This window comes from Zingiber officinale, chromosome 9A, assembly GCF_018446385.1.
Source record: "Zingiber officinale cultivar Zhangliang chromosome 9A, Zo_v1.1, whole genome shotgun sequence".
Taxonomy (NCBI): domain Eukaryota; kingdom Viridiplantae; phylum Streptophyta; class Magnoliopsida; order Zingiberales; family Zingiberaceae; genus Zingiber; species Zingiber officinale.
In genome coordinates this window covers 135,267,989-135,295,938 of record NC_056002.1, presented here as the reverse complement: position 1 = coordinate 135,295,938, position 27,950 = coordinate 135,267,989, and the positions used below count along the sequence as shown (strand labels likewise).

The 27,950-nt window shown below is 37.0% G+C and overlaps 3 protein-coding genes across 4 annotated transcripts; 1 reads left to right on the top strand and 2 right to left on the bottom strand.

Moving 5' to 3' along the window:
• Window positions 1–1,061: 1,061 nt before the first annotated feature.
• LOC122018582 (uncharacterized membrane protein At4g09580-like) lies at window positions 1,062–4,019 on the bottom strand. 2 transcript variants are annotated; one of them, XM_042575936.1, is made up of 4 exons: window positions 3,587–4,019; window positions 2,413–2,649; window positions 2,115–2,332; window positions 1,062–1,551 (listed from the first exon to the last, which is right to left on the bottom strand). In XM_042575936.1, exons 1-4 carry the CDS (start codon window positions 3,833–3,835, stop codon window positions 1,377–1,379), a joined length of 879 nt encoding a protein of 292 aa, XP_042431870.1. In that variant the 5' UTR covers window positions 3,836–4,019; the 3' UTR covers window positions 1,062–1,376. The 2 variants fall into 2 exon arrangements, with proteins under 2 accessions (XP_042431870.1, XP_042431871.1); XM_042575937.1 differs by having other exon boundaries at window positions 1,062–1,487.
• Window positions 4,020–16,257: 12,238 nt separating this feature from the next.
• LOC122021553 (heavy metal-associated isoprenylated plant protein 39-like) lies at window positions 16,258–17,180 on the bottom strand. Its single transcript, XM_042579675.1, has 3 exons — window positions 17,056–17,180; window positions 16,859–16,934; window positions 16,258–16,785 (listed from the first exon to the last, which is right to left on the bottom strand). Exons 1-3 carry the CDS (start codon window positions 17,059–17,061, stop codon window positions 16,433–16,435), a joined length of 435 nt encoding a protein of 144 aa, XP_042435609.1. The 5' UTR covers window positions 17,062–17,180; the 3' UTR covers window positions 16,258–16,432.
• Window positions 17,181–19,048: 1,868 nt separating this feature from the next.
• Window positions 19,049–19,806, top strand: LOC122021838 (40S ribosomal protein S17-3-like). The gene has a single exon (XM_042580004.1). The coding sequence runs from the start codon at window positions 19,144–19,146 to the stop codon at window positions 19,573–19,575; it is 432 nt and encodes a 143-aa protein (XP_042435938.1). The 5' UTR covers window positions 19,049–19,143; the 3' UTR covers window positions 19,576–19,806.
• Window positions 19,807–27,950: the final 8,144 nt, after the last annotated feature.

Below are 27,950 nucleotides of genomic sequence, written 5' to 3'. Positions count from 1 at the left end.
ATCATCCTCGTGTCGAGAAGAAGAGTCCGAGAAGAAGGATGAATGAAATAAAAGAAGAGAAGGTTCACTTCCAAGGGCATATACAAAACTCATGTCGTCTTTCCAAAAAAGTAGTGGAGACATCTTCTTAGAGACAAGAACTAGATATATTTCAAGAACTTAGTGATTTTGTACTTGTCTTGACAATTGAACCAAATAATATAGATGAAATATTGCATGACTTAGAGTGGATACTTGCTATAAAAGATGAGTTGAGCCAATTTGAAAGAAACTTACACAATTATTGTCACTCATTGGATCTTTAGGAATAAACTCAGTGAAAGGAGATTTGTGATTTAAAATAAGGTCAAAATTAGTAGTTTAAGGGTTCAATCAGTTATATTATGATGATGCGCGTATCTAGTCCATTCGTATGCTTTTGGCTTTTTAAGGTTTTTCAAACTTTTTCAAATGTATGTAAAATTAACTTAAGCATCCGCAACGGGGTGTTAAATGGATATTATAATGCTCATTTAACACCCTCTCTCCATTGTGAGTGGACATTATGATGCCCACTCACAAGAGAAAGGAGAGAGGGTGTTCAAAGATTTGAACACTTTTGAAAACCCTCTCTCTTAATTTTTTTTTTAAATTTTTTTTCTTTTTAAATTGTAAAATTTCTAATATTATTTAAAAAATAATAAAAGAGATAAATGAAAGGATGATGAAACTCATAAATAATGAGTGTTAATGTTAAAAAGAATGCAAGTAAAAGAAATATGTTGTTATAATGAATATATGACAGTAGACCTCATATTTTTTGATGAGGTGGTGAATATTATAACGAATTAACGTTGCAGATGCTCTTATTTGATCAACGAATAAAAAAATATTTATGTCAAATACCCCCCAATTTTGAACACTTAATGCCAGTGAAACAAAAATAAGAAGGAATTATAAAAGGAAAAGAAATAAATAAAAACAGTCTCATTCCATATAACTCTGCACAGCAATGCACTCACTAAATAATACTATCAAAAATCATAGCTAACGCAGACATAAACACAGTTTGTGACTTAAGCTGAAACAACAAAAATCCTAAAAGAACTTGCTCCTACAAACAATTCCAAGTATACATCCCTCCCATTGGGACATTTAGTCCTTAGCGATCGTAGATACAACAAAAGCTTCTGACATTTACAAAAGAATGTGATTGAGAAAATGCACTACTAATAACTTGCAACTCTGTATGTATCTTCCCGTAGTCGAGCTTAGTATGGAATAGCTCCAACCAGGAAACCTGTATTTCAGAACTCACAACTGGTCATAAATACACAACAAACCTCAAACTGAATGTGATCAGCAGTTTTGAGTATCTTTTAGCAAACTGTTCTATTCTAGCTAAGCTCATCCTCCACTCGAAGAGTTTGAAGAGTTCGCTTAGCGTAGATGGTAATAGCTGCAGTGGCACCGGCAGTAATGGAAAAGCCAACTATATTGTAGATAATCTGTTCCAAAGAAAAGAAACCGCCATCATCAGTTGCATCTGCTAAGCTTTGAAATAGCCTCCCACTGCTCATGTAAACAAGTTGTAAGGAGAATGAAACAATGTTAGTTTTCGAAGAGGAACAAATTTCTGCAAAAGCATCTGTCACATTACATGGCATAATTTAATTTGACTCGTAAAAGCACATTTACCATATTAAATTTGGAAAGTAAAAAATAAAAAATAATAATAATAATGAAACACATGAAAACAGGAAAACAAGCGCCTAAATCTCATTTAAGTCGTCTGGTCACAGATAACCTTTTGGTTCACTACATAGTCACAAATGCAAAATTCACGCACTAAAGGATAGTTATGAAACCATTAAACCAGTGCCATTTGGAGATGTTGGCAACAGCATTCAGTTTACTTCTCAAAGGAATAGAAACTAAGGTAATGTAAGAATAATGACTAGGTGTAAATAAACAGACTACAAGTTGATCATGAAATCTAAAAATGTAGACTGTGAATCTGTATGACCCTATCACATACTGCAAAGGAGAAGATGATAGCAGCACGAAGATGATAGCAGCACAAATAAAAAACTGATATAGTTTACTAGAGCAGATCCGCGAGGAGATTTACTAACCTGTAAATTGCAATAAAGATCTCATGCATGGTTCCTACCATTGAACCTGAGATATATGGACCATATCTAACATTGGTAGCAACTGCAGCGTAATTGAAAATTATATATGGAAATGGAGAGACCCTGATCAAGATGACAGATTGGAACTGGTGAAACCAATCTCCTTCACCAGCTAATCTTACAAAAGATGCTTTCTTGGGCCATTTCTCTAACCATTTCTAAGAAGTAATGACCGAAGTTACATAAGTATCTTAAGAATTACAAGTGATACTGAAGTAGATCAGAAGCAGAGACTAACGTGTATTTGGTGATGGAATAATGAACCAATAATAAAAGGCAATGACATGCCTATTATCATCCCAGACATAATCAGCAGAAAACCATAACCATAACCGAATGTCGTCCCTGCTAACCACATAGAGGGTGATGAGGGCAACAGAAGAGTTGGAAACAATGCGATTGTAGCAAAAAGTAATAGAGCAAGTGTTAGTCTGCTAAAGGATGCCATTTCCCAGTCCAAAACAGGAATAACCACCTGCCAAAAGCATAAAATCTATCAGTGCAAGCAAGGAATATATAGAGAATTCTGTCTAGTTTTGAAGATTATTTTTCAAGTGAGAAAATGCAGTCTAGTTTTAAGATTTGGTAAAATGATTTGCCAATAATTGTACATTTAAACTGTAGCTACATCCATATCTTGAAACACATTAAACTCCTAGCAGTTAAATTTAAAAAGAAGAACAAAGTAACAATCCCTAATTACTTCAATGATAATATTGGACATCATAAGGTCTACTTAACAACTAAGTTCCAGATCAAACAGCTACTATGGAGGGGTTCAAAACGTTCTATCACATCAAAAATGTTTGGATGACTTACATTCAGATTTGCAAAGTGAATGGTATGAGAAAAAGAAGGATTGTGGCTCATTGAATCCAACTAAATTTAATTTATAAGAAAGATAATATTAAATTTGATCACAATCACACTTGTGATTCCATAACCAGCACTTAGGAACATAGAAAAGAACTAGTGGTATTTATATGGCATGATGCAGTGTTTTGAAGTGGAATAAATCCATGAATCAAGTAGTTGGCCAAATGGTTTTCTGCTTCTTGTTGAGGTCATACACTTGAATATCATGATAAAATGAAGTCAACAATCGTACAATGCAAATTGTTAATTGTCAACATCCTATTATCATTGTTAATCAAGATCATAGAATGTCTTCAAGCAATGTCTCTTCTCTTTTGACTCCCCATAAAGATTATTTCCTATGGAAACGATCTTTGATATCGATGTCTGTCAAGAAACTAATTATATGACACCAAAAAGTTTCCCTCAGGGCAACCCTAACACAGAGGATTGTGCGTACGACAAGTAATCGACCAGATCGTCTTCCAACGACTGAAACAAAGAAATCCAACATTGATCTATCCAAACGAACAGTAGTATTAGACGAAAGGTGAGACCTTTTTGAGAATCCAAGGGCCGGCGAAGACGACGAGCGGCACAGTCGCAGCAAACAAGCAAATGCAGAGAGCCACCTTCACCCACCGCCCGAGCGAATTCCATATCCTAGGACCGGAATCGGGAAGCTCCGCCACAAACCCGACGGGCTCTCCACCACCCAGCCTCACATAATCGCCATTCGCCCGGCCATCCCCCAGCTTCGCGCCGAGGATCAGGCCGGTATCGGCATTGCGAGCCTGGTACGTCATGGCTCCGCGAACGGATCAACCGAAGGTCGAGATCGCACAGAGAAGCACAGGCATGGGCGGGATTGGTCCGAGACAAACAGGAAAAGATGCAATGCGCGAGGACTGAAGAAGCGGAACGGAAGAAACGGGGGAGCGTACCGCAAAGGCTTCAACTTGGGCTCGCGAACCCTAATTTTAATTTACGGCCAGGCAAAAGCGGAGAGAGAAATCATTTTTATTTCCTCTTTCGTTTTCATTAAACGTCATTTCCAAATAAATAACGCCCTGCATTATTCAAAGCTCACCCAGTTAGCGCGGGACAATGACCTAATGATTGGGTTTTCAATGGATAATCAAGGGATTAAGATTCAAATCTTAATTGTGATGTACTGTTAAAGATTTTTTCTATTGTGAAAAGCATATTCTAATCTAAGAATCCTAATTGTCTGAATAAATCTTCATGAGTACTTTTCGATATATTTATCCTGATGATCGATAAAATTTGTTGATGAAATTAATAATTAATAAGAAATTTTTATGACACTGAACTAATCACTCATAGGACTAATCACTCATAGTTGGTTCAAAATACTGACCTAATGTCAAATAAAAAAATCATCAGACTAATCCAAAACCGATCTTTAGATAAATCAAATTGTTAAAATAATTGTTTAGCTTGATTTGTATATATATTCAATTTTTTGAATCGATTAAATTTTAGAGATGACTTATCTAGTCCCATAAAAAAATTTTATCGGTCATCAAAATAAATTTGAAAATGTGCATAGCATCTCATACTGTGATAGGACAAATGCCCTCATAATTTACTCCTTCTAAAGAGTGTAGAGTTGTCAAGACTGCTAAGTTGACGGTGTTGCTCAAAAAGTTAAGAGGATTTGTCAAAAACAAATTGATTAGATCATGTTGGTTGGTTTAAATTATGACTAGATAGGCTTGTCAATTCAGAAAAGCTGGTTAGTTTAGTTCTATTGGTTAGTTTAGTTGATCTAGATAGGGTTGGTTGAGTTGATTGGGTTGATTAGCTTGGATGAGCAAACCTAGGGGTGTCGAAAATAAATATAATTCGCTAATTCGACCTGAGTCGATTTGAAAAATATCAAACTAGAATTGAAGATTTTTAAATTTGAATTAGGAGTTTTTGGATTGTGTTACGATCAGTTTAGATTTGAATTGATTCAGATTGTCCTGAATTTATAATTTTTCTAAGGTTAAATCATATTATATTTTAAAAATTAAGCTGATTTATATACCTAATAACGTAATATGAATATAATAATAATAATAAAATATTAAAAATAAAAGTAAACAATTATTAAGAAATTAATTTAAAAAAAGACTATTTTAATTGGGTATCTCCATCTTAAAAGTTACATCTCATTCCAAGTGAAGAATTTCCTAACAGAGCCACATTAGGTATCTCTTGGGCTGTTAACCCACCCTAATTTTTTTAATTATTATTATCTATATAAATTTTATTAAGTATTTTTTTAACAAAATAAATAAATAAACAAATCGAATCATCAAACACGAAGTGAAGATGATGATTTAAAAATTAGATTAAGGTCAAATAAAATTCATCGATAAACATGAAAATAAGGAATATGTTACTTTAAATCGGGATTGATTTAGTTTTGATTTAACCTTCAATTTTAGGATAAGACTTTTAATTTCAGCCTTGAAATTATTTTATTGGAGAGTATAATGTAATATAATGATTTTTTATTTTATATATATATATATATATATATATAGTGTCAAAGGATATCCACATATCTCTACAATGACATGATATTATCCACTTTGGACCTAAACCCTTATAGCTTTGTTCTTGGGCTCTCCCCAAAAGGTCTCATGCCAATAAAGATATCTTGCATCCTTTTAACCTCATGATTTTTATCAAATCTTTTCAATGTAGAATTTTAATTAAAACCCAACAATATAATTCACTACATCTTTCATAATAATATGAGCATGATGATAAAATTATAAAATTTTTCTCCAGAACTCTGTAAATGTATTTACAAGTGCTTCATGCACTAGACTATTACATTAATTTCAAGCTCATCACAAATTTTAATTCTTAGATTCGTCCATGCTACACCGATAGTCTTGAGAGCTATCTATCCCCAACCCTATAACTTTCCTAATAGTGGAATCAATGAGATTGTTGGCAATCAAATTGTAGGAAGCTTGCCTTTTGCAATTTGGCCGGTCTAACATATGAAAGTTCAAGAGGTGAAGGTCTTGGCAGATGAAAGTCCAAGAGAATTATTCTAGTAAAGAAGAATGTTTTTAGAATAAACATTAATATGCTTTTGTTTTTTATAAAAATAAAAAGGTGCCTTAATATAATATTATTAATTGTCACAATGCTGACGTGAAGGATTTGCATTCATTAATGGATCATAGTGTTCTAATTAGTTAATTAGTTGTTATTGTTGTTAATTAGCTCTGTTGATTTGGCTTTATCACTTATATGTTGGTCCAATCAGATCGGAGGAAGGGGAAGTGAATTATCTGTTTAGAAAAATCTTTCTTGAACTTTTAATTCAGATGAGTAATACAAAAATAATATAATAAATGTTATTCCCTGGGTAGCTTCTGGAGTATGCAAACTGATCGTCGAGGCTAGTGTTCGACACTATCTCCATAAACGATATTGCTCCGCTACGGTGCTTAACGGATTGTTGCAATTCGTTCCCAAGATACAACGACGACGAATGTCTCGGAATCGTAGCACTCCGACTTCCGAGACCAGCGAACCTTTTAATAGACTTCTTGGACTCTTGAATTCACAAGATGAGATGAATGCTTGAGGAAGAGAAGAGAGGATTGAATGATTGAGTGAATTTTCCATCATCTAGAGGGTTCTATTTATACTGAATGAAGAGGTTGATTGTCCTTTGGGTGAGTGGATGTGTTCCTTGGGCTAGATCGATCTAGATTATCCATTCTGAAGGGTTGTAACCCTTCACCAAGCCCACTTCAATCTCATCCATCAGATCTGAGGAGTTGTGACCCTCAGATCCCGCCTATTGTCATCGGCCATCGGATCTGGATCCATTGATTTGATGCTTCAGATCAAGTCTCATCCCAAGCCGTCAGATCGTTACTCTTTGCGATCCAACGCTCTAGATCGCATCACAAGCGATCCATCATACCTATTTGATCAACGTTGATCAACGGTAGCCATCCATTCCCTAAGTCAACTGTCCAGTCATCTCCCTTTGCCCACGAGGATGCCGCATAGGTGCTGCCACGTCAGGTACGAGCCTGACACGTCACCCGAGTGCCACGTAGGCACTGTAATGTCACCTGGAGCATAAATTTAAGCTCCTCAATGCTCCTCGCGACGATGCGAAATGCAAAGTGCGCCTACAAATCGCCCATTGCGCACGTGCGCACGTGGCGGGTGGCGGGCTCACAGGTGCGAGCACCTGCTCGCCCTGGGCTAAGGGGTAACCTGTCCTTTTATTTTTGTGTTAACTCCATTAACACATCTTCATTAATAAGTAGAGAATACACATTGAGAATTTTCGATGTGGGACTATTCTCCCATGCACTTTATTAATGAATAATAAATGTTATTTTGGGCTGACTTTAAACATTAATTTCTTATTCACCCTTAATCGGTTTTGAGCAAATTAATAGTCTAAATCTATCTACGCAAATCGTAGATTTCAATTTTGAAGACAATTACGACTTTCAACAATTGATGGCTTCCTTCCTCTAAATCGTTTTGGTCCATTTAAGGCCCCAATATCCAACAATCCCCCACATGAATGGAAATTAATGCAATGCGTGTATGCATGCTGACATTTTACAAGAGTCCAATCGATAAGTCACTGCATCGGGAGAGGTAGCTTGTAGCTTTGAACCTTCCGTAGTGAAATGCTATCGAGTATACTAGGCTGCGCAGTGAACGTGATGTCTTGAACTGCTCAGCTGTTGGTGTATACTGAGACAATAACACCCACACAAAGATCTATCTCACCTACTTTAGGTTCTCATGGTTGGTTCCGTTTCGGCCATGGATACCATCTTGGATTCATGAGTGTTTCATTGAAGCGGTCTGTCTTCACACTCACATAGGTGACACTTCTATCAAGAGTATCCTACCATACTCCACCTTATCATGTATAGAAGTCACTAAAAGCATAAGCTTAACCTCACTACATGAGGTAGGACAGCACAAATTCATCCTAGGATTGGGATAGAGATAAATTATTTAATGTGCTGGACCACAACTTCTGTAACTTCGTTGTCCCATTGAACCAAGATCTTGGGATCTCCAGTCATCAAGGTTGGGTTACCGCTACAGTAGTTTTTAGTTGTAGATTTTTTAATCTCATTCCTCTTGATGAGCAGTATACTTGATCTCGACTCAACCCATTCGTTAGAGGATCTGTCAAATTATCTTTGGACTTAACATAGTCGATTGCAATCACTCCATTCGAGATCAACTGCCTAATGGTATTATGTCTACGACGTATATGTCGTGACTTCCAACACAGCGGGATATTTTCCATAATGTAATCCATAGTTCATAGTATATTTCAAATATCTGAGAACTCACATCAATACTTTCCAATGGGTGTCGTTTGGATTACTCGTAAAACGACTCAGTTTGTTGACCGTACAAGCAATATCCGGACGTGTGCAGTTTGTGAGATACATCAAACTGCCTATTATCCGAGAATATTCCAACTGCGATATGGTCTAACCATGGTTTTTCGCTAAGTGTTGACTTAGATCCATAGGTGTTTTCACTGTAGAGAGATCGTACGCATTGAATTTTTTCAATCAGATTCTACATAATGGGATTGTGTTAAAACTATCCCTTCTGATGTCCTGAGAATTTTAATTCCCAATATAACATCTGCTTGACCCATATCTTTCATATCAAAATTTCTGGTCAACATTTTCTTTGTAGTCATGATTACATCATGATTACTGCCCATTATTAGCATGTCGTCTACGTATAGACAGACAATTACATAGCTTTCAGGTGTGTTTTTGACATAAATGCATTTGTCACATTCATTTATTCTGAATTCGTTTGACAGCATTACTTTGTCAAATTTTTCGTGCCATTGTTTAGGTGCTTGCTTAAGTCCGTACAACGACTTAACAATCGACACACCTTTTTCTCATTTCCAGGAGCCATGAACCCTTCGGGTTGCTCCATATAAATTTCTTCTTCCAACTCACCATTTAAGAACGCAGTCTTAACATCCATTTGATGTATTTCAAGGTCATACAGTGCTGCAATGGCTATTAGCACTCATATGGACGTAATCCTTGTCACCGGTGAGTATGTATCGAAGTAATTAAGGCCTTCCTCTTGCTTGTACCCCTTGGCTACAAGTCTGACCTTATACTTGTCAATTGATCCATCAGCTTTATACTTACATTTTAGTATCCACTTACAACATAATGATTTATTACCAGAAGGAAGGTCTACTAATTCCCAAGTATGATTATTCATGATAGACTCAATTTCACTATTGACAGATTCTTTCCACATTGGAGCATCGGGTCTAGAGAGAGCTTCACTTAATGTTCTTGGTTCCATTTCTGACATGAAAGTCATGAAATCTGGCCCGAACGATTTCTCAACTCTAGCCCGTTTGCTACGACGCGGCTCTTCACTTTGATCGTCAATAGTCCTTTTATAACAGCTAAGTTCGGTAACGTTATTTTTGTTTGAACTTCCGTTGTTATCACTTTCAACGTTTCCCTTTTTATTTGCGAATACGTTTTCAAAGAATATCGCATTCCGAGATTCTATGGTTGTTCCCACATGTATATCAGGAATGTCTGATTTGTGAACTAGGAAACGATATGCACTACTATTATGGGCATACCCGACAAATATCGCATCGAACGTTTTAGGTCCGATCTTTACTTGCTTTGGTTTAGGTACTTCGACTTTTGCCAAGTACCTCCACACTTTCAGGTATTTGTACGATGGCTCGCGGCCTTTCCATAGTTCATATGGAGTTTTATCATTTTTCTTATGAGTGATTCTGTTGAGAATGTGATTTGCCGATAATATTGCTTCCCCCCACAAGATTCACAACATCCTTTGGCCCCTTGGTTGGCTTCTTTGGGCGTCTGCAGTCCTTGGATAGGTGTCCTGCCTTTCCACAGTTGTAGCAGGAGCCTTTGAACTTCTTTGATTGAACCTTCTTTTTGAACTGCTTCGGCTTTTTGGCATTCGGCTCGACCAGGTTGGACATTTCGTCTATAGTCCGTTTGGTTCCTCTGGAGTCGGATAACTTTCGATTATCCTCCTCTATTCGTAGCCTCAGGATCAGGTCTTGCAGCCCTATCTCCTTTTGCTTGTGCTTTAGGTAATTCTTGAAATCCTTCCATGACGGAGGGAGCTTCTCAATTACCGCAGCAACTGCGAATGTCTCGTTCAGCTTCATGCCTTCGGCGTCCAGATCATGCAGTATTAATTGCATATCTTGGACTTGAGATGAGACGCTTTTTGAGTCCACCATCTTGAAATCCAAAAATCGACCGACGATGAATTTCTTCAATCCAGCATTTTCGGTCTTTTATTTCTTCTCAAGGGATTCCCACAAAGATTTCGCCGTCTCTAGATAACAATATACGTTATATAATGTGTTGTCCAAGGCGTTGAGTATATAATTGCGGCACAGAAAATCTCCGTGAGACCACGCATCGCTAGCAGCCTTACTACCTTCCGTAGTGGCTGGCGTGTCTTCGTGCAAAAACCGTACAAGGTTTAGCGTTGTTAGATAAAACAGCATCTTCTGCTGCCATCTTTTGAAGTCGGTTCCGGTGAATTTCTCCAGCTTTTCTCCGTGCGGAATGGTTGTCGGAATGGCGGTCGGAACGACGGTCGGAACGACGGTCGGAACGGCGGTCGGAACGGCTGTCGGAATGTCGTTGGTATCCATATCAGTTTGCACGGAATATCGTTTACGACTGTTATTCCCCGGGTAGCTTCTGGAGTATGCAAACTGATCGTCGAGGCTAGTGTTCGACACTATCTCCGTAAACGATATTGCTCCGCTACGGTGCTTAACGGATTGTTGCAATTCGTTCCCAAGATACAACGACGACGAACGTCTCGGAATCGTAGCACTCCGACTTCCGAGACCAGCGAACCTTTTAGTAGACTTCTTGGACTCTTGAATTCACAAGATGAGACCGCTACGGAGGGAGTGTAACGACCCGCCTTCTACTGACTAGGCTGTAAGGCGAATCGCTACAATACTGCTGTACTGACTGTGCGGAAAACTAAGCTAATTTAAAATTTGCTAAACTAATTACTGTGAAGTCTTAACTTGACATTCTAAGAGTACCTAAGTGTTGTACACATGCTAGGAGAGACAATCTATGCCTCTTGGATGTCCTGCTAGCTGTAATCAGACATTTCAACCGATCCGTGAGTCGATTGAGCCATCGGAACGATTCACAGATCATTCCAGCTGATACTGGCACGGAGGCACCCTCTGGATCGGTCGGAAGACCGATCAGTGAGCCTTCGTGCTTCTGCTGCGTTCTGTACGCAACTGGATCGGTCTACCGACCGATCCAGATGGTCCCTGATCGGTCAAGGAGACTGATCGGTGGCCATCTTTCGCGACCCAGCAATTCTGTACGCCGCTGGACGTAGCTGGATCGGTCTACCGACCGATCCAGGAGTACCCTGATCGGTCGGTAGACCGATCAGTGCACTTCATATGTTTCTGTTCGCCTCTGGATCGGTCGGCTGACCGATCCATAACCCTTGTCAACTCTCTGTTCGTGCCTGGGTCGGTCGGCTGACCAATCCAGTGGCACCAACCCATTTCTGATCGGTCGGCTGACCGATCAGGGTTTCTGATTTCGAACCTGACATTCTGAATTCAGAAACTGGGTCATATATAAACTATCTAATGCCTAATAAAAATTCTAACCACTTGCAGTTAACATTCCAACATGGTTACTGACATTTTAAAACATTCTTTCATAGTTCAATGCGTTCCAAATCTAAATTGCATGAAAATGAAAATATCAAAACTAATAAGCTGAAAGTGCTGAACGTAAATGCTAACGAGTTCTAATGCATAAATAAAGCTTGTTAGATCCCTGAGATTTTTCATTCCAGTTCCACACACACATCCTCATCTGCATTGACCTCCAGCCTCCACTGCTAGTGCATTTTCCATTTTCCTGTATCTGCAGTATAAGGAAAATAATATCTGTAAGCTTAAAGCTTAGTAAGAAACCATCTACCTCACTAAAACATGCAACGATGCGATTATGTTTTTAAATCATGCTGTTTGAAACATACTGAATATGCAAGCATGGCATGGCATGGTATCATACAAAGCATAAACTGGAACTGAAACATAGCATAGCATATAACTGAACATGAAACTGAACTAATCATGCATATCTCTAAATCTATACATGAAGTCAACTCATGTAAACTGAACCTGAACTGAACTAAAAGCTAAATTAGTGTTCTCATCACTGGTTTCAAATTTGAAAACTATACATATAATAGATGAAAATACTAAACATGCTGCTGGGGCCCCGTAATCAGATTTATCATGCGCAGATCCCTACGAGACCCGGATTGCAAGTTCGAATCCAACGAGGATACTAGGTTATCCGAACCTAGGGACGATGTGTGGGAGTCCAGCCCATGGATATCTGATCCAGAATCATGTTAACTGAAAAAGTAAAATAGCTAATTATTATTTATCTTGCTCGTTCTAGGTTATCTGAACCTAGAGCTAGGTTATTTGAACCTAGAGGCTACTGTGGGAGCCCACCCAATGGATATCTGATCCATATAGCTGTAATAACTGATAATAAACTTGAATAAAATGTTTCTAATACATTTTACATGCTGTTAGGACGCCTACTAGTGCATCCTTCTGAACTGGGCATTCTACCGAATGCTTGGTGTGCACTGAAAGCACACCCTAAAACTGAAAACTGTAAAACTACTGAACTAACGCTAAAACTAACAAGCGAGAGCAATTATACTGCAGGTGAGAGGTTTCTTACCTCAATCGCAAGGTTTTCTTACGATTCTATTCGCTAGGTTTTCCGGAAAACTGCTCCGTTCGAAGAACCACTTACGTCCTCGCGTTCCTCTCGCGGAGAAGAACCTTTTTCGTGTCGGAGTCGTCGCCGGAAGATGTTCCCTTGACCCTTGGCTTGGTGTGTGGGTGCCGTGCGTGAGGAAGAGGGGAAGAAGAGAGGTGCGGCGGTTTTAGGTTTCGGGTGAGAAAAACTACGGTGAGAAATAATCTAAAACTTCTCACTTAAATCCTTATTTATATTTACTAATTAATCATCCAAAATCAATTATAAATATAATTGACTCCCTCTTCTTTCAGCACGGCCCTGCTGGGTTCAACTAGTTACTAGCATTATCCCTTACACCATAGGTCTCGGGTTCGATTCTCGCCTAAGCTATTTTGCGACCTATTTGTTTTTGCTACTTCCGGTACTCCAAAAATTATGTAAAAATATCCTAAAAATCTAGAGAAATCATAGGACATTTCTAAAATCAATTCGGGAATTTTTCGGACTTTACAGGGAGCTTCTCAATTACCGCAGCAACTGCGAATGTCTCGTTCAACTTCATGCCTTCGGCGTCCAGATCATGCAGTATTAATTGCATATCTTGGACTTGAGATGAGACGCTTTTTGAGTCCACCATCTTGAAATCCAAAAATCGACCGACGATGAATTTCTTCAATCCAGCATTTTCGATCTTGTATTTCTTCTCAAGGGATTCCCACAAAGATTTCGCCGTCTCCAGAGAACAATATATATTATATAACGTGTTGTCCAAGGCGTTGAGTATATAATTGCGGCACAGAAAATCTTCGTGAGACCACACATCGCTAGCAGCCTTACTACCTTCCGTAGCGGCTGGCGTGTCTTCGTGCAAAAACCGTACAAGGTTTAGCGTTGTTAGATAAAACAGCATCTTCTGCTGCCATCTTTTGAAGTCGGTTCCGGTGAATTTCTCCGGCTTTTCTCCGTGCGGAATGGTTGTCGGAATGGCGGTCGGAACGATGGTCGGAACGGCCATCGGAATGTCGTTGGTATCCATATCAGTTTGCACGGAATATCGTTTACGACTGTTATTCCCCGGGTAGCTTCTGGAGTATGCAAACTGATCGTCGAGGCTAGTGTTCGATACTATCTCCGTAAACGATATTGCTCCGCTACGGTGCTTAACGGATTGTTGCAATTCGTTCCCAAGATACAACGACGACGAACGTCTCGGAATCGTAGCACTCCGACTTCCGAGACCAGCGAACCTTTTAGTAGACTTCTTGGACTCTTGAATTCACAAGATGAGATGAATGCTTGAGGAAGAGAAGAGAGGATTGAGTGATTGAGTGAATTTTTTATCATCTGGAGGGTTCTATTTATACTGAATGAAGAGGTTGATTGTCCTTTGGGTGAGTGGATGTGTTCCTTGAGCTGGATCGATCTAGATCATCCATTCTGAAGGGTTGTAAGCCTTCACCAAGCCCACTTCAATCTCATCCATCAGATCTGAGGAGTTGTGACCCTCAGATCCCGCCTATTGTCATCGGCCATCGGATCTGGATCCATTGATTCGATGCTTCAGATCAAGTCTCATCCCAAGCCGTCAGATCGTTACTCTTTGCGATCCAACGCTCTAGATCGCATCACAAGCGATCCATCATACCTATTTGATCAACGTTGATCAACGGTAGCCATCCATTCCCTAAGTCAACTGTCCAGTCATCTCCCTTTGCCCACGAGGATGCCCTAAGTGCAAAGTGCGCCTACAATGTGCCCATTGCGCACGTGGCGGGTTGCGGGTTCACAGGTGCGAGCACCTGCTCGCCCTAGGCTAAGGGGTAACCTGTCCTTTTATTTTTGTGTTAACTCCATTAACACATCTTCATTAATAAGTAGAGAATACACATCGAGAATTTCCGATGTGGGACTATTCTCCCATGCACTTTATTAATGAATAATAAATGTTATTTTGGGCTGACTTTAAACATTAATTTCTCATTCACCCTTAATCGGTTTTGAGCAAATTAATAGTCTAAATCTATTTACGCGAATCGTAGATTTCAATTTTGAAGTCAATTACGACTTTCAACAATTGATGACTTCCTTCCTCTAAATCGTTTTGGTCTATTTAAGGCCCCAATATCCAACAATAAATAAATAATTAAAAAAAGTTAAAAGAGTTAATTTGATTATAACTAAGGAAGTTATTAATCCAAAATAAATAAACATATTAAAGATTTTTTTTTTTTTTTTTTTTTTTTTTTGAAGATGAAGAATAAGAACCGGGGAGATGAATATGTTCTTTGTAGTTTGATACACAAGAGAAGTATGAATAAGAAAGGACTCATTATTGCTCATGTGATGACATTTGGCTGCAAAGCTTTTATGCATGTGCCAAAAGGGACATAATAGAAGCTTAATAGTAAGTCAACTTCATGCAACAAGACAACCCATTGCATGAAAGTCCTATTGATGTCGTGAGGACCTGAGAAAAAATTTATTATAGGTAGTCGGATTCGATTTTATAAAAGATTATTTTCACGACTTAAATTTGTAATCTTCAGATCATATGATAATAATTTTATTATTACGTGAAGCTCCCCTTCACACTTACAAAATATGAAAAGTAAATTTTATATTATAGACTTTGGGTTCAAAATGAAGGCGGTACAAAACAATGTAATTTTCTAGAAAAATATAGAATATAATTGTGTTAATCATAAAGAATCAAACAATTCTAAAATGGGATATTGTCATTGACATATAGCAAAGTTGTGAAAATAGCTAAATTGCATAAGTGAAATAATGTTGTAAATTTGAACATGAATCAAGGCTCGAAATCATGATCTTGAAGTCGCCGAATCAACTTGATTATTAAGAGGTGAAACAAATGCAGGCTTGATCTTCCGTAGTGGTTAAAGCGAGGACCGTCATATCTCCCTTCCGGATGGAATGGAAGAAACGGAGAACAAAATCATCATAACCCTACAAGGACGACAACCCTTTCGTATAACTTAATTTAAATTTATTATCGGTCCATTGAATAAAAAAGTGGATATCCAAATTTAATAAAGTAATTTTTTAACCTTAAATTGTGCATTTTGGATAGGAAAACTGATGTGGATGGTCTAAGCCCACCTAATGCAGAAACAATAACCAACATCAAAGTTTTCTACAAATTAATGAGCACCTCTAGCCCTAGTTTATCTTGAAATGATCAAGTTAGACAAAGTATATTGGGGAGATTGCAGGTGCAATCGTATGCCAAATAGTTTTGATATATTTGAGCAAATTAAGGTTTAAGTTAGACAGATGGAAGACCGCACCGGAGTAAAATTTTGATGGAGAGTGAGCAATTCTTCACATAGAAAAAGAGATTCCATCAGTAAAGCTCCAAACGAGCAGCAGCTACTACACCCCAAAGGCCAAAGCCAAGCATGCACCAACACTTTCCAGCCTTGAAAAAGAATGAACAGTCCCTACCTTCCAAACCCTTATTCGTGTGCCAAAAGACAGTTTAATTAGCACCTCTGACTAAACTAATGATCATGTTCACAAGATGGTGCAAACATTTGGATTGTCTTGAGCACTTTGCACATAGTAAAACTGTGCGGCATCGTACGGATTGTAGTAGATTTTGTATGGATTCACAAGCTCCACTGCTGCCATTTGCTGATCATCGTCGGGCACCTCTTTCTTCGCCTCCTCCTCTTGCTTTTCTTCTTTTGCTTCCACCTCGATTGCTTCCTCTTCCTCCTTCTCCTCCTCCTCCTCCTTTGCAGGGCCGACGGAGAGGATGTCGGTGTGCCGAGATTTTCTCAGCTTCATCACGAGGCTAACGGGATCCACCGACCCGACCACTGCCATTTTCTTTTCATTCACATCGATTCCTATCGAATCGATTCCTGCCCGAGTGAAACAGGGTGCAATTAGTATAAGTCTAATTGGAAGGGGGAGAAGAAGGAGAGGGAGATTTGCCTGGGAGGGACGAGACGACCTTCATGGCCTTTTGCTTCTCCTTTGCGTCGTTTATGTCCAAATTTAGCACAATCTTCTGCAAATGAAGAAACATAGATCATTATAACAAAAAATGTACCAGCATATATACACTTCGAAGAGAACTACACACATATATATATATAACTATAATGAAACACAAACTAGATCGGTCTAACCTTCATCGATCGCTTGAATGAAGGGCGAAAAGGCGCAAATGAATGAGTTAATTAACAAGAGGAGGAAGAGGAAGATGGATGTGGTCTAGCTAAAGTGGAGTACAGTGAAGGAACAATTATGGCGTGGGAGTCTTGTGCCATCTATGGTATATAAAAGAAAAGGTGTTTGGGCGTTTGTAACTTCCTAGGGTCATTTTGTTTAGCAAAGAAAGAAAGGTATATATATATATATATATGTATAATAGTATTATCTTGGAATTATAGTGCAACGATAGAGTATTCATGTTGTTATCTAAATAGAATGTAATCAAAAGATATTGAACTTCTTAGCCGTTCGTCACAAGCACTTTCTTATTTATCCTAATGGCCGATGGAAAAATTCTATAGGATTGGACTGATTACCTCAGGACCAGTCAAGAAGGCTAACTAGATTTATTATTTTTTTAATACTACCAATATCACTCCTACTAATTTGGACTCATGACCTTTTGGATTTCTTCATCCCGCTTAATTTCTCGAGTTCTCTACATAGTTCTCCGCCTCTAGAATATTTCATGTGAACTCTTCCATCTATGTGCAAGCACTTAGACATCCATGTTGAGTTTAATATCTTGAATTTCCGGTTCTTCTAATAAAAATGATAAATCAGATAACATTGAATCTAATACGAAATCTAATACAGAGTTCCCAATTCTCCTAGTAACATAATTATTTACGGTTATAATTGGATGTGACCTCCACATGATTTATAATCCACAATCCCTATGAGCATCCAACCATAGAGGGAGCTCCTTGTGAAGAAGTAGCTCCGTGTCGTTTTTTTATTAAATATTTTGTCTGTTTTAAAATATTAAAATATTTTTAAAAAATGGGAGATGAAAAAAATATTAATGTTATTTTAGTTAGCAATTTATGAATTTAAATTTTATAAACATTTAATTATATATAATATAAAATATAAAGAGAAATATATATAATGAAAAATATGAGACAAAGAAATTGTTGAGAGGTTTTTGATAGTAAAAAAATGTGTGAGATTTTTTTACTTTACAACCACAACCAAGGAGTCCTCTCTAAGAACTCTAATGACTATGGATACCCTAAGGGTTGAGCTCCAAAAAAAAATCAAAAGACCATTTGAACCTCCTATTAACCATCTATTTATTTATTTTTAAAAAAAATTAGCTTTAATATATTAAATTATTTAATAATATTTTATTGATATTAATGGTCTAATTCAATATAACGTAAGTCATTTGTTTAAAATTTTTGAATGTGGGACTATTCTACATTTCTATTGAGTTAATTTTTTAACCTATTTATTTTAAATCTTCTAATATAGGACTAATACACCTTTAGTTCATTAAATTTGTTAATCTAACTTTCTTAATAATATGTTACTTATTGGTCTTATTCTAGTTTTAATAGTATGATATATTTAATAATAAATTTATCAAGTGATATAATTTACTCATCACACTAAAATATAATACTATTAATGATAAAAAAGAGGTAAAAAATAAAGATGGTTCGAGATTTAGTATAATATTATTTTTAGAACATATCATTATCTTTCTCCTTCTCCCTTAACCTTTTAACTTAAATATTTTTTTTTCATATATCATGACATGTTGGTCCAACTTGATCACTTTGAGACTGGTTGCATCCACAATTTCAACTTTTTTTTTTATATTCGATAATTTATTTATGTTAGGAAAAAATAGCATTAATGTTTATTGAACTAAAAAAAACATGAATCCACATTAATCAAAGCTTCCACGTGAGTTTGGTTGTAAATACTAAAATAGTTAAATGATCTGAAAAAAAATGTGAAAAAGTATTCGAGAGAAAAAACAAAATTGTATTTTTCCAAAATAGAAATTAGAAACAATCTGTAGAATTTTATTATCCGTTGGATCCAACCTTTCCCGAATCATAAAGCAAAGATGAGGTTCTAAACCCTAGCGTCTTCCGCCGTCGCACTGTATATAAATGCCTTCCTCCGCCGATCCAAAGGCATAGCGCCGGCGCCACTTCGAAGGAAGAGAGAGGGGGAGAGAGAGAGAGAGAGAGAGAGCCGGCGACGACATGGGCCGCGTTCGAACGAAGACGGTGAAGAAGTCGTCCCGCCAAGTAATTGAGCGGTACTACTCTCGGATGACGCTCGATTTCCACACCAACAAGAAGATCCTGGAAGAGGTGGCGATAATCCCTTCCAAGCGTCTTCGCAACAAGATCGCTGGGTTCTCGACCCACCTTATGCGCCGCATCCAGCGCGGCCCCGTCCGCGGCATCTCCCTCAAGCTCCAAGAGGAGGAGCGCGAGCGCCGCATGGACTTCGTCCCCGACGAGTCCGCCATCAAGGTCGACCAGATCGTGGTTGACAAGGAGACGATTGACATGCTTGCCTCGCTCGGCATGGCTGACCTACCCGGTGTCGAGAGGCAAACTGAAGCGCCGGCCGCCCCAGCGTACTCGTCCCGCCCCGGTGCCGGCGGATACGGTGGCCGCAGGAACTAAGATGGTAGCCTCTTTACTGGACCAATTGCACTTTTTATGTGTTTGCTTCTATATGGATTTTGGATTTGAAATCTGGTATTTTGGATTTGTTTTGTTTTGTTTTGCTGTTTAGGAACGTTGGTATCTTTGATATTATGCTGTACTTTCTTATTCCAAATATTGTCTGAGGTCATAACCTTATTGTCTTTTGCATTTGTGGTGGTAGTTTACGCATCTCATATTTCAAATCAATTATCATTGTCTATGCTACAATTTTTGATATCGAACTTCAGTAGAATGCTCACTCACTTTGCAATTTATGGTCAACAAAAAATCATCTATTGGTAAAAATTGGTTCAGATCTCTGTCACAATGACAATCACCGAATCCCATTTACATTTATTCGAGTAGAAAGTTTCTTGGTTTTTTTAATATATTTGCATAGTATTTGAGATGGAGTTGATTTGTAATCGTCTAATTGATGAACTTCTCTTTAACTTTTAGTTTGTCATAATAAAATATTGCTGGCTGTGTGGGAGATTTAAGTGAACACTGTTGTGTTCATACTACTCTCAATTACTTGTAAAATAAATATTTTGAATTAATATTTACAATATAAAATGTTATATTGATGATTTATAATTACAAAAATTACATTTTTAATGGAGAAAATTGATAACAGAAGGCCTTATTAAATTCTGGATTAGTGAATAAACTTAATCAACTTTTTCTTTTCATTGCATTGCCTAGCTTGTATTTTCTTCTCCATCTCACGCAGCAGCATAGACATCTGAACTGTTTAGAGGGTTCACATGTTTCATGTGTTGTGATTGTTTGTAGAAAATGTCTAGGTAACTGTATATGCAGCTACTTGGGCCACTTTTTAGAACCTTGTATAGTATAGTTGAGATTGTTATTTATTAAGTCTAGAGATTGACAAGCTGGTGAGCATATGCATTATCCTTGGTTCGTTTAAGTCAGGCCCTTTCTAATTAGTGTTTTTGTTGAATTTCTTATTTTTTGACTGAGCATGCTTAGATAAGGATCCTTTTGTCCCTTAACAAGGTTAGATAAAATTGATTCTTTGGTGCTGTTTGTTTCAGTCTTTTTCTAAAAAAAAGCTAGAGATGGTAAAAGCTTAAGCTGACTCCGCTAACTTCTAAATAACAGATGTACAGGGACAAAATTTGCCTTTTTTTTTTTTGAAATCTTGTTTTAGTTAGTCTATGACAGTCCTGACCATTCTCATTCCTCCCTTGGCCCTTTCCTCTGTATAGCTTCCTGAATATTGATTTGACATTGGGAGCTAACTTCTTTGGAGCTCTGATCGTCCAACTCTTAATCAAAAGAAACCATCCATCAAACATGTTACCATCAAACTGAGCACCTGCTTATTCTTTCCAGAGATTCCTTGAAATAAAGTAATCAACACCTGCAGATTTATCTAGAGCATCTCATGAGCTTCTTGTTATGAAAATTCTATCAATATCATTATTCTCTTGAACTCCAGATATTAAGCTGATGAAATTCCATCTTTTTTTTTTTGTTGCCACCACATAAGACTTGGAATAGAAAATGCAAGCTACACTAGCTCCATTCTCTTCACTATTAGTCTTTCCTTGGTATTGATTTTCTTATGTAGAGTAAACCATGTATTCAACTTAATCTTAATGTCACTAAAGGATTTTCATATCTTTTGTGGACCTGGCACTCTATTTTTCATCTGCAGACCAAATCCATTTTATTCCATTTTGGAGTGCTATGTTTAACGTCTCATAGGCTTTCAGGATATTGTTTACTATTCCCCTCATAAACCCAGGTGCCATTGGCAAGGTAACACTTGAGTTAACATAGTGAAACTGATTCTCAAGCAACACAATTTTTACATAATAGTTGCTGTGACTTTGCCTTTCCAAATACTAGCGCATCATCCAGAAATTGTAAGATGTGTGAAAATTCTTCACTTATTCTAAAACATACATCACCTTTGGTCAGAAGACCTGATTTTCTAGTTCTAAGAGGTTTCTATTTGGAAATTCAGTGACATGCTACTTTCAAGAGCAGTGCATCTAAACTCTCCAGTTCCTAGCACACTTTTAGAAAATACAGTGAATTCATTTACATTTGATTCTGATTACTGCACAAACTTTAAGAATCTTATGCTTTTACCTGGGCTATCCTAAGTAAACACTTTGTACTTTCATCTCCAGCACTGTGGTTTGCATTTCCAAGCTTAGTTCTGATTTTGAAGTTAACACCCTGCTTTCATCTGGTTCATCATAGAATGAAGCTCTAGATCAGCTTACCATCATTATAGCTAACATCACCAAGTCTCTCTCTTAAGCTCTTTTTTCGCTACTTTAATTCTCTGCTTAAGTATCTCTGCTTCAAAATCACTAGCAAAATTGATTTATGATCAGATAAAGTTTCTTAAAGTATGTGTGTCTGAATTTGAACAAATCTGACCTCTAGATTCAAAGTCACTAGCAGAATTGATTTATGATCAGATAAAGTTTCTTAAAGTATGTGTCTGAATTTTAACACATCTGACCTCTAGATTCATGTTCACAAAGAAGGTATCCAGTGCCTTCCAGCTTAAGCTGTGTTCTGAATTTATCGGTAGGCGAATTAAGGGGAAAGGCTGCCTATTCTCAGGATTAGTCGGGTGAAATAGAAGTTGTTAATTGACAGTTAGGCTAACTGTTTTATTTAACAGAAGGTGACTAGATGAACCAACTTCATATGTTCTGTTTCTGAACACCAAACCCCACCGTAAGGGCCCCAGTTGCTCCCTAAAGACCCTTCTGGCTTTTGTTTATTTTCAACTGATGCCTCACCCCGTTTAAAAGGGTGCTCCTTGTCTAAAGGTGCTACTCGAAATGCCTTTCAAAGTTGCAAACCATGCATGAGATATTATTTAGAGGTGGAAAGAAACTGAAAATAGTATCAAAATATTGATATTTGAGAGTTTGAAAATATAAATAATTTTTGCTAAGCTCATGATATTGTGTGCCGTCAGTCTTATTGTTTGTGCAACATAGAAGAGAACTTTTTACCTCGAAATCTCCTTTACGATTTCACATATAAATATTTGTGTGTTTTTTTGTATTTTAAGATTATCGTGATCCATCATTTCCCCTACGCTTTTACTCTATATATCTCGCACTCTAACCTCATATTAAATAAGAGGGCAAAGGATGCTTCGCATTCAATTCTTATCATCGTAACTACGTTCCTTGCACTCGACACTTTATTTCTTTGTCAAAAATTTCTATTTTCTATATGTAATGAATCACCTATCAATGAGTTAGACTTGGGCACATCAGAATCTCTCCAAACTAGCCTATGTATTCCTTAGTTTCTTTTGAGTCTGACCATGTCAACCAACATTGAGTTCCAGACCCTATTTAGACTCATGTGATTTCTTTAAAATAAATTCAACTTTGCATGATTTTGGAACAAAGTTATTGATGGATACTCAATTTCGGAACGTTATTGAATCATAAGTTATTGATCATCAATAAGTTTGGACTAAAAGGTTTAGCTAAAAGTTACTGATAGATGTACACACATAAGAATCTCTCCGAATCAAGACCTATGTATTCTAGTGACTTTCTTAAATTTGACCATGCTCAAATTTCCTTAATTTGAACATTGATAGTCATCAGTGACTTTTTGTCAGAAGTCATTCATGGATTTAGTCTTCTTGGATTCACCGTAAACTAGGATATTTCATATTTGTATTCCTAAGACTCCTAGTTTAGTCATGCTCAAATTCCCTTATGGATGAGTATTGACCAAATTCTTAAGAGTTTTTGAAAAAAAAATAAATCAACCTCAAGTAGTTTTGCCATAAAATTTGTTTTGGCCAGGATGCTCGGGATTCTTTTACCTTAAAATTGATTATTCAGTTGATGATTAGTCCTTTGAGATGGCCTGACTCTAATATAAGTTGTTAGATCATGGTGATAGTGAGGCTTGTTAGAGGGGAATGGGGTGAATACTATGTCTACCAATAAACAATAAAATTTTCTTACTGCAACCCCAACAAGATCACCAAACACAATTAGCAACAGAAAACATACAAAGGATCAAGCACATACCACACTGACATATAGGTGATATAACATGGTTCACAATTCTTAGACTCCTAGCATATGTACGATCCATGATCTTCTTAGACTCCTAGCATATGTACGATCCATGATCTTTTAGGTATATTGCTTTTGGAATCTTCTATCTTTTCATTTTTAAAATGGTGGAGGTGGAGAAGCCATCTAGAAAATTGTCGAAGATAGTTCTATAGATTTAAAATATAATTCTAAGGTTTACAATAAGACTGAATGAAAAATAATAAAAATAATGAACGAACCAGTCTATTATTTTTATCTTTGTGACCTATGAACGGTCTTTTAATGTGAGTTTATGATTGTAGTAAAAAATAATTATTTTTATCTAGGTATTTTTATAATTCTTTTTTAGATTATGTGAAGAGAGATAAATTATAGAATCAGTTTATAGTCGACTGCCAAATGATTAGGGGTGAAAGTTTTTTCATGAGGACATGCATTTGTCGGAAATTAATTTCTATCTCATTGTAACAAATTTATCACTCTCTAACAATTGGATACTCTGTGGAGAACAACACAGTCTTAATAACATCACATTTATTAGTCAATCTTTCATCATTAATTGATTGATAGGATTGATTCTCATAACTCATGATCGATTCGTGCGATGATTGTTTCATCCGAGGTTCACCAGTCATCTAGAAATCAACTATTGATTGACTAGCCTTGACTAAGTATCCCATGAAGGATTAACTTCACATGGGTGATGGGTGATGGGTGATGGGTGGTGTTAATTTGATTAAGTCCACATGGATGAACTTAATCTTCATAAAGTAGACTTATATTTATAACATAATCTTGAACCTTGGCATTCAAGAGAGAACTTCTTCTTCCTTCTCTTTTCTTTGTTGAGAAGGACTATAGATTGTTGTCCAATTGTGTAGAAGATCATTTCATGCTTGCAAAAACTCTGGTGATAAGGACAATGACTAATGCGATGAATTTAGATTAGACTATTAGTTTGCCGTTGTTTTCAATTTCTATCCAATATAGTCTTATGGATAATGATAACTAAATCCTTATATACATCCTTTAGTTTATTTTGACGTATCTATATTGCTAACATCCCAATTCCTTCGATTCTTCCAATCACACTTGCATCCAATTGACTAGTCAAATAAAAACATAATACATAATTCTAAGATGGTCACCTTGTACGTTAACAAATTTTGGACTTGTTTTTTTGATCCACATGAAGATCTTAAACTCATATTGGCAGTCTTTAAGAGAAATATTAATAATTGTACCATTACGTGAGCCGTCTAAATAAGAATTCTTGCTCACTCCATCAAATAATTTCCATTAATGAAACTATGAAAAGCCCTAAAAAATTGGATCTGTTTATCACAAAAGATTTATTGTTCCTACCCTACTTCACTTTGATTGTTATTTGAATAAAAATATCACAAACTTTTGGTAAAAGTTATCTTGGTCCTCTGGGGAATATCATTTCTCTTATACATGTTTGTCTATGGAATTTTGAAAAATTCAATACAATAAGGACTAACAATTCTTAATATTTAAAATTTAATTTTCCAACTCATTTATATTCCATTCTTACAAAAATAGAATACAATAGCGATTCTCATGAACGGATCCTAATTATAAATCAGATCGAGTCTCTTTTTAAGTCATTAGAAAATGAAGGACAAGAAAACAATCAAAGAGCTACATCATAACTTTAAGGTGTTCTTTTTATTCATGTTAATCGATACAGGATATAACAAGCAGACCGAGGGGGTGATGTAACGGTCAAAGTCAAGAGAAGAAAGTATCCCCATCCGGTTCTTGCAATGCCAGCCGAACCGAATTATAAGTCATTCGGAATAGGACTGATTGACCCTTAAGCAGATCGGACATAAGAGGTTTTAGTACTTTACTCTTGAACGGGGAAGATAACATGTCCAGTCATTCAATAGAGGATTGAGTTTCAGAGATGTCCGACCCACCTCACAATTGACTAACTATAGGTCTGACCAGCATAAGGGTCGGTCTCCCCGTGATTCTCATAAATCTCTCTACGCATGTCTAGCTAGATAAAAGGTTGGTCGGGCCTAGGGCACTTGGCCTCATATTGTTTTCCAAACAAATTTTCAGCACGCACAATTTATCGTATAACTTCTTGAACAGATTTCCAGCACGCATAGTTTATCATATGGTTTCTTGAACTGATTTCCAGCACGCCCAATGCATCATATTATTTTTCGAACTGATTGATAATACTATTCAGTACATAGTTGAGCAGCTTAATGCGAGGACAGACAAAGACGACCGACATTATAGACCGGTTGGGATATACTCAGTCAATAACATGAGTAGAGAATTTCAACAACCTGTCATAATCGCTTTATCAATGACATAAGCTATAAATAACAAAAGAGGTGCACATGTGAGTAAGGGAAGATTTCTCAGACAATTATTGCACAGGTTGTATACTTTTCATTACCCAACAACCTTTGACATTCTTCGCCACCTCATGATTACGGAGATACATCATTCAGTTTATTTTGATGTATATATATTGCTAACATCCCAATTCCTTCAATTCTTCTAAGCACACTTGCATCCAAATGACTAGCCAAATAAAAACATAATACATAATTCTAAGATGGTCACCTTGTACGTTAACAAATTTTGGACTTGTTTTTTTGATCCACATGGAGATGTTAAACCCATATTGGCAGTCTTTAAGAGAAATATTAATAACTCCATCCTTACATGAGCCGTCTAAATAAGAATTCTCGAATGAGAAACAACCGAGTCTATTATTCACTCCAACAAATAATTTCCATTAATAAAACTACGAAAAGTCCTAAAAAATTGCATCTGTTTATCACAAAAGATTTATTGTTCCTACCCTACTTCACTTTGATTGTTATTTGAATAAAAATATCAGAAACTGGTAAAAGTTATTTTGGTCCTGTGGGGAATATCATTTCTCCTATACATGTTTGTCTATGGAATTTTGAAAAATTCAAAACAATAAGGACTAGCAATTCTTAATATTTAAAATTTATTTTTCCAATTCATTTATATTCCATTCTTACAAAAATAGAATAAAATAGCTATTCTCATGAACGGATCCTAATTATAAATCAGATCGAGTCTCTTTTTAAGTCATTAGAAAATGAAGGACAAGACAACAATCAAAGACCTACATCATAACTTTAAGGTGTTCTCTTTATTCATGTTAATCGATACGGGATATAACAAGCAGACTTAGGGAGTGACGTGACGGTCAAAGTCAATAGAAGAAAGTATTCCTCTGTCGATTTTGTTATTCACCCAGTGCTAATGCTCGTAGTGCGAGCCAAACCGAAGTCGTTTGGAATAGGGCCGATCAACCCTTAAGCAGATCAGACATAAGAAATTTTAGTGCTTTACTCTTGAACGGGGAAGATAACATGTTCAGTCATTCAATAGAGGATTGAGTTTCAGGGATGCCCGACCCACCTCACAATCGACCAACCATAGGTCTGACCAGCATAAGGGCCGGTCTCATCGATTCTCATAAATCTCTCTACACGTGCTCGGCTAGATAAAAGGTTGGTCGGGCCTAGGGCACTTGGCCTCATATTGTTTTCCAAACGGATTTTGAGCACGCATAGTTTATCATATGACTTCTTGAACAGATTTTCAACACGCATAATTTATCGTATGATTTCTTGAACTGATTTCTAGCACACCCAATGTATCATATTATTTTTTGAACTGATTGATAATACTATTCAGTACATAGCTGAGCAGCTTAATGCAAGGACAGACATAAAGACGACCGACCTTATAGGCCAGTTGGGATATACTCAGTCAATAATATGAGCAGAGAATTTCAACAACCTGTCATAATCACTTTATCAATGACAAACTATAAATGACAAAAGATGTGCACATGTGAGTAAGGGAAGATTTCTCAGACAATTATTGCACAGGTTGTACACTTTCCATTACCCAACAACCTTTGACATTCTTCGTCACCTCATGATTACGAAGATTATGAGAGGTAATATATAAAGGGGGTCCTCTCCATTGGTAAGGTACGTTTTTATCAACATCTCATGCTTACTCTCGCGTGTACATTCTCTACTATTTTTCATTTGCCCGGTCAGAACTCGCACCAATTTGAGCGTCGAAGGGTCTTTGCTAGGGACTCCTTCTGGTTTCTAGATATTGACATTTTGTTGGCTCATTTTAGTGTGTGTGGATCGAAGCTCCCCGTCATCAATCAAGCCATCATTGTTAGCACGCCGTCTCTTGAATTTTCAGACA

Excerpts from the sequence above, each read along its gene's own strand:
- LOC122018582 (XM_042575936.1), bottom strand. The coding sequence starts at position 3,835 with ATGACGTACCAGGCTCGCAATGCCGATACCGGCCTGATCCTCGGCGCG. Across the intron at positions 2,650-3,586 it reads GCCCTTGGATTCTCAAAAAG|GTGGTTATTCCTGTTTTGGA; the intron begins GTCTCACCTTTC and ends TGCTTTTGGCAG. Across the intron at positions 2,333-2,412 it reads TATTCCATCACCAAATACAC|AAATGGTTAGAGAAATGGCC; the intron begins GTTAGTCTCTGC and ends ATTACTTCTTAG.
- LOC122021553 (XM_042579675.1), bottom strand. Across the intron at positions 16,786-16,858 it reads GGTCGTCTCGTCCCTCCCAG|GAATCGATTCGATAGGAATC; the intron begins GCAAATCTCCCT and ends TCACTCGGGCAG.
- LOC122021838 (XM_042580004.1), top strand. The coding sequence starts at position 19,144 with ATGGGCCGCGTTCGAACGAAGACGGTGAAGAAGTCGTCCCGCCAAGTA.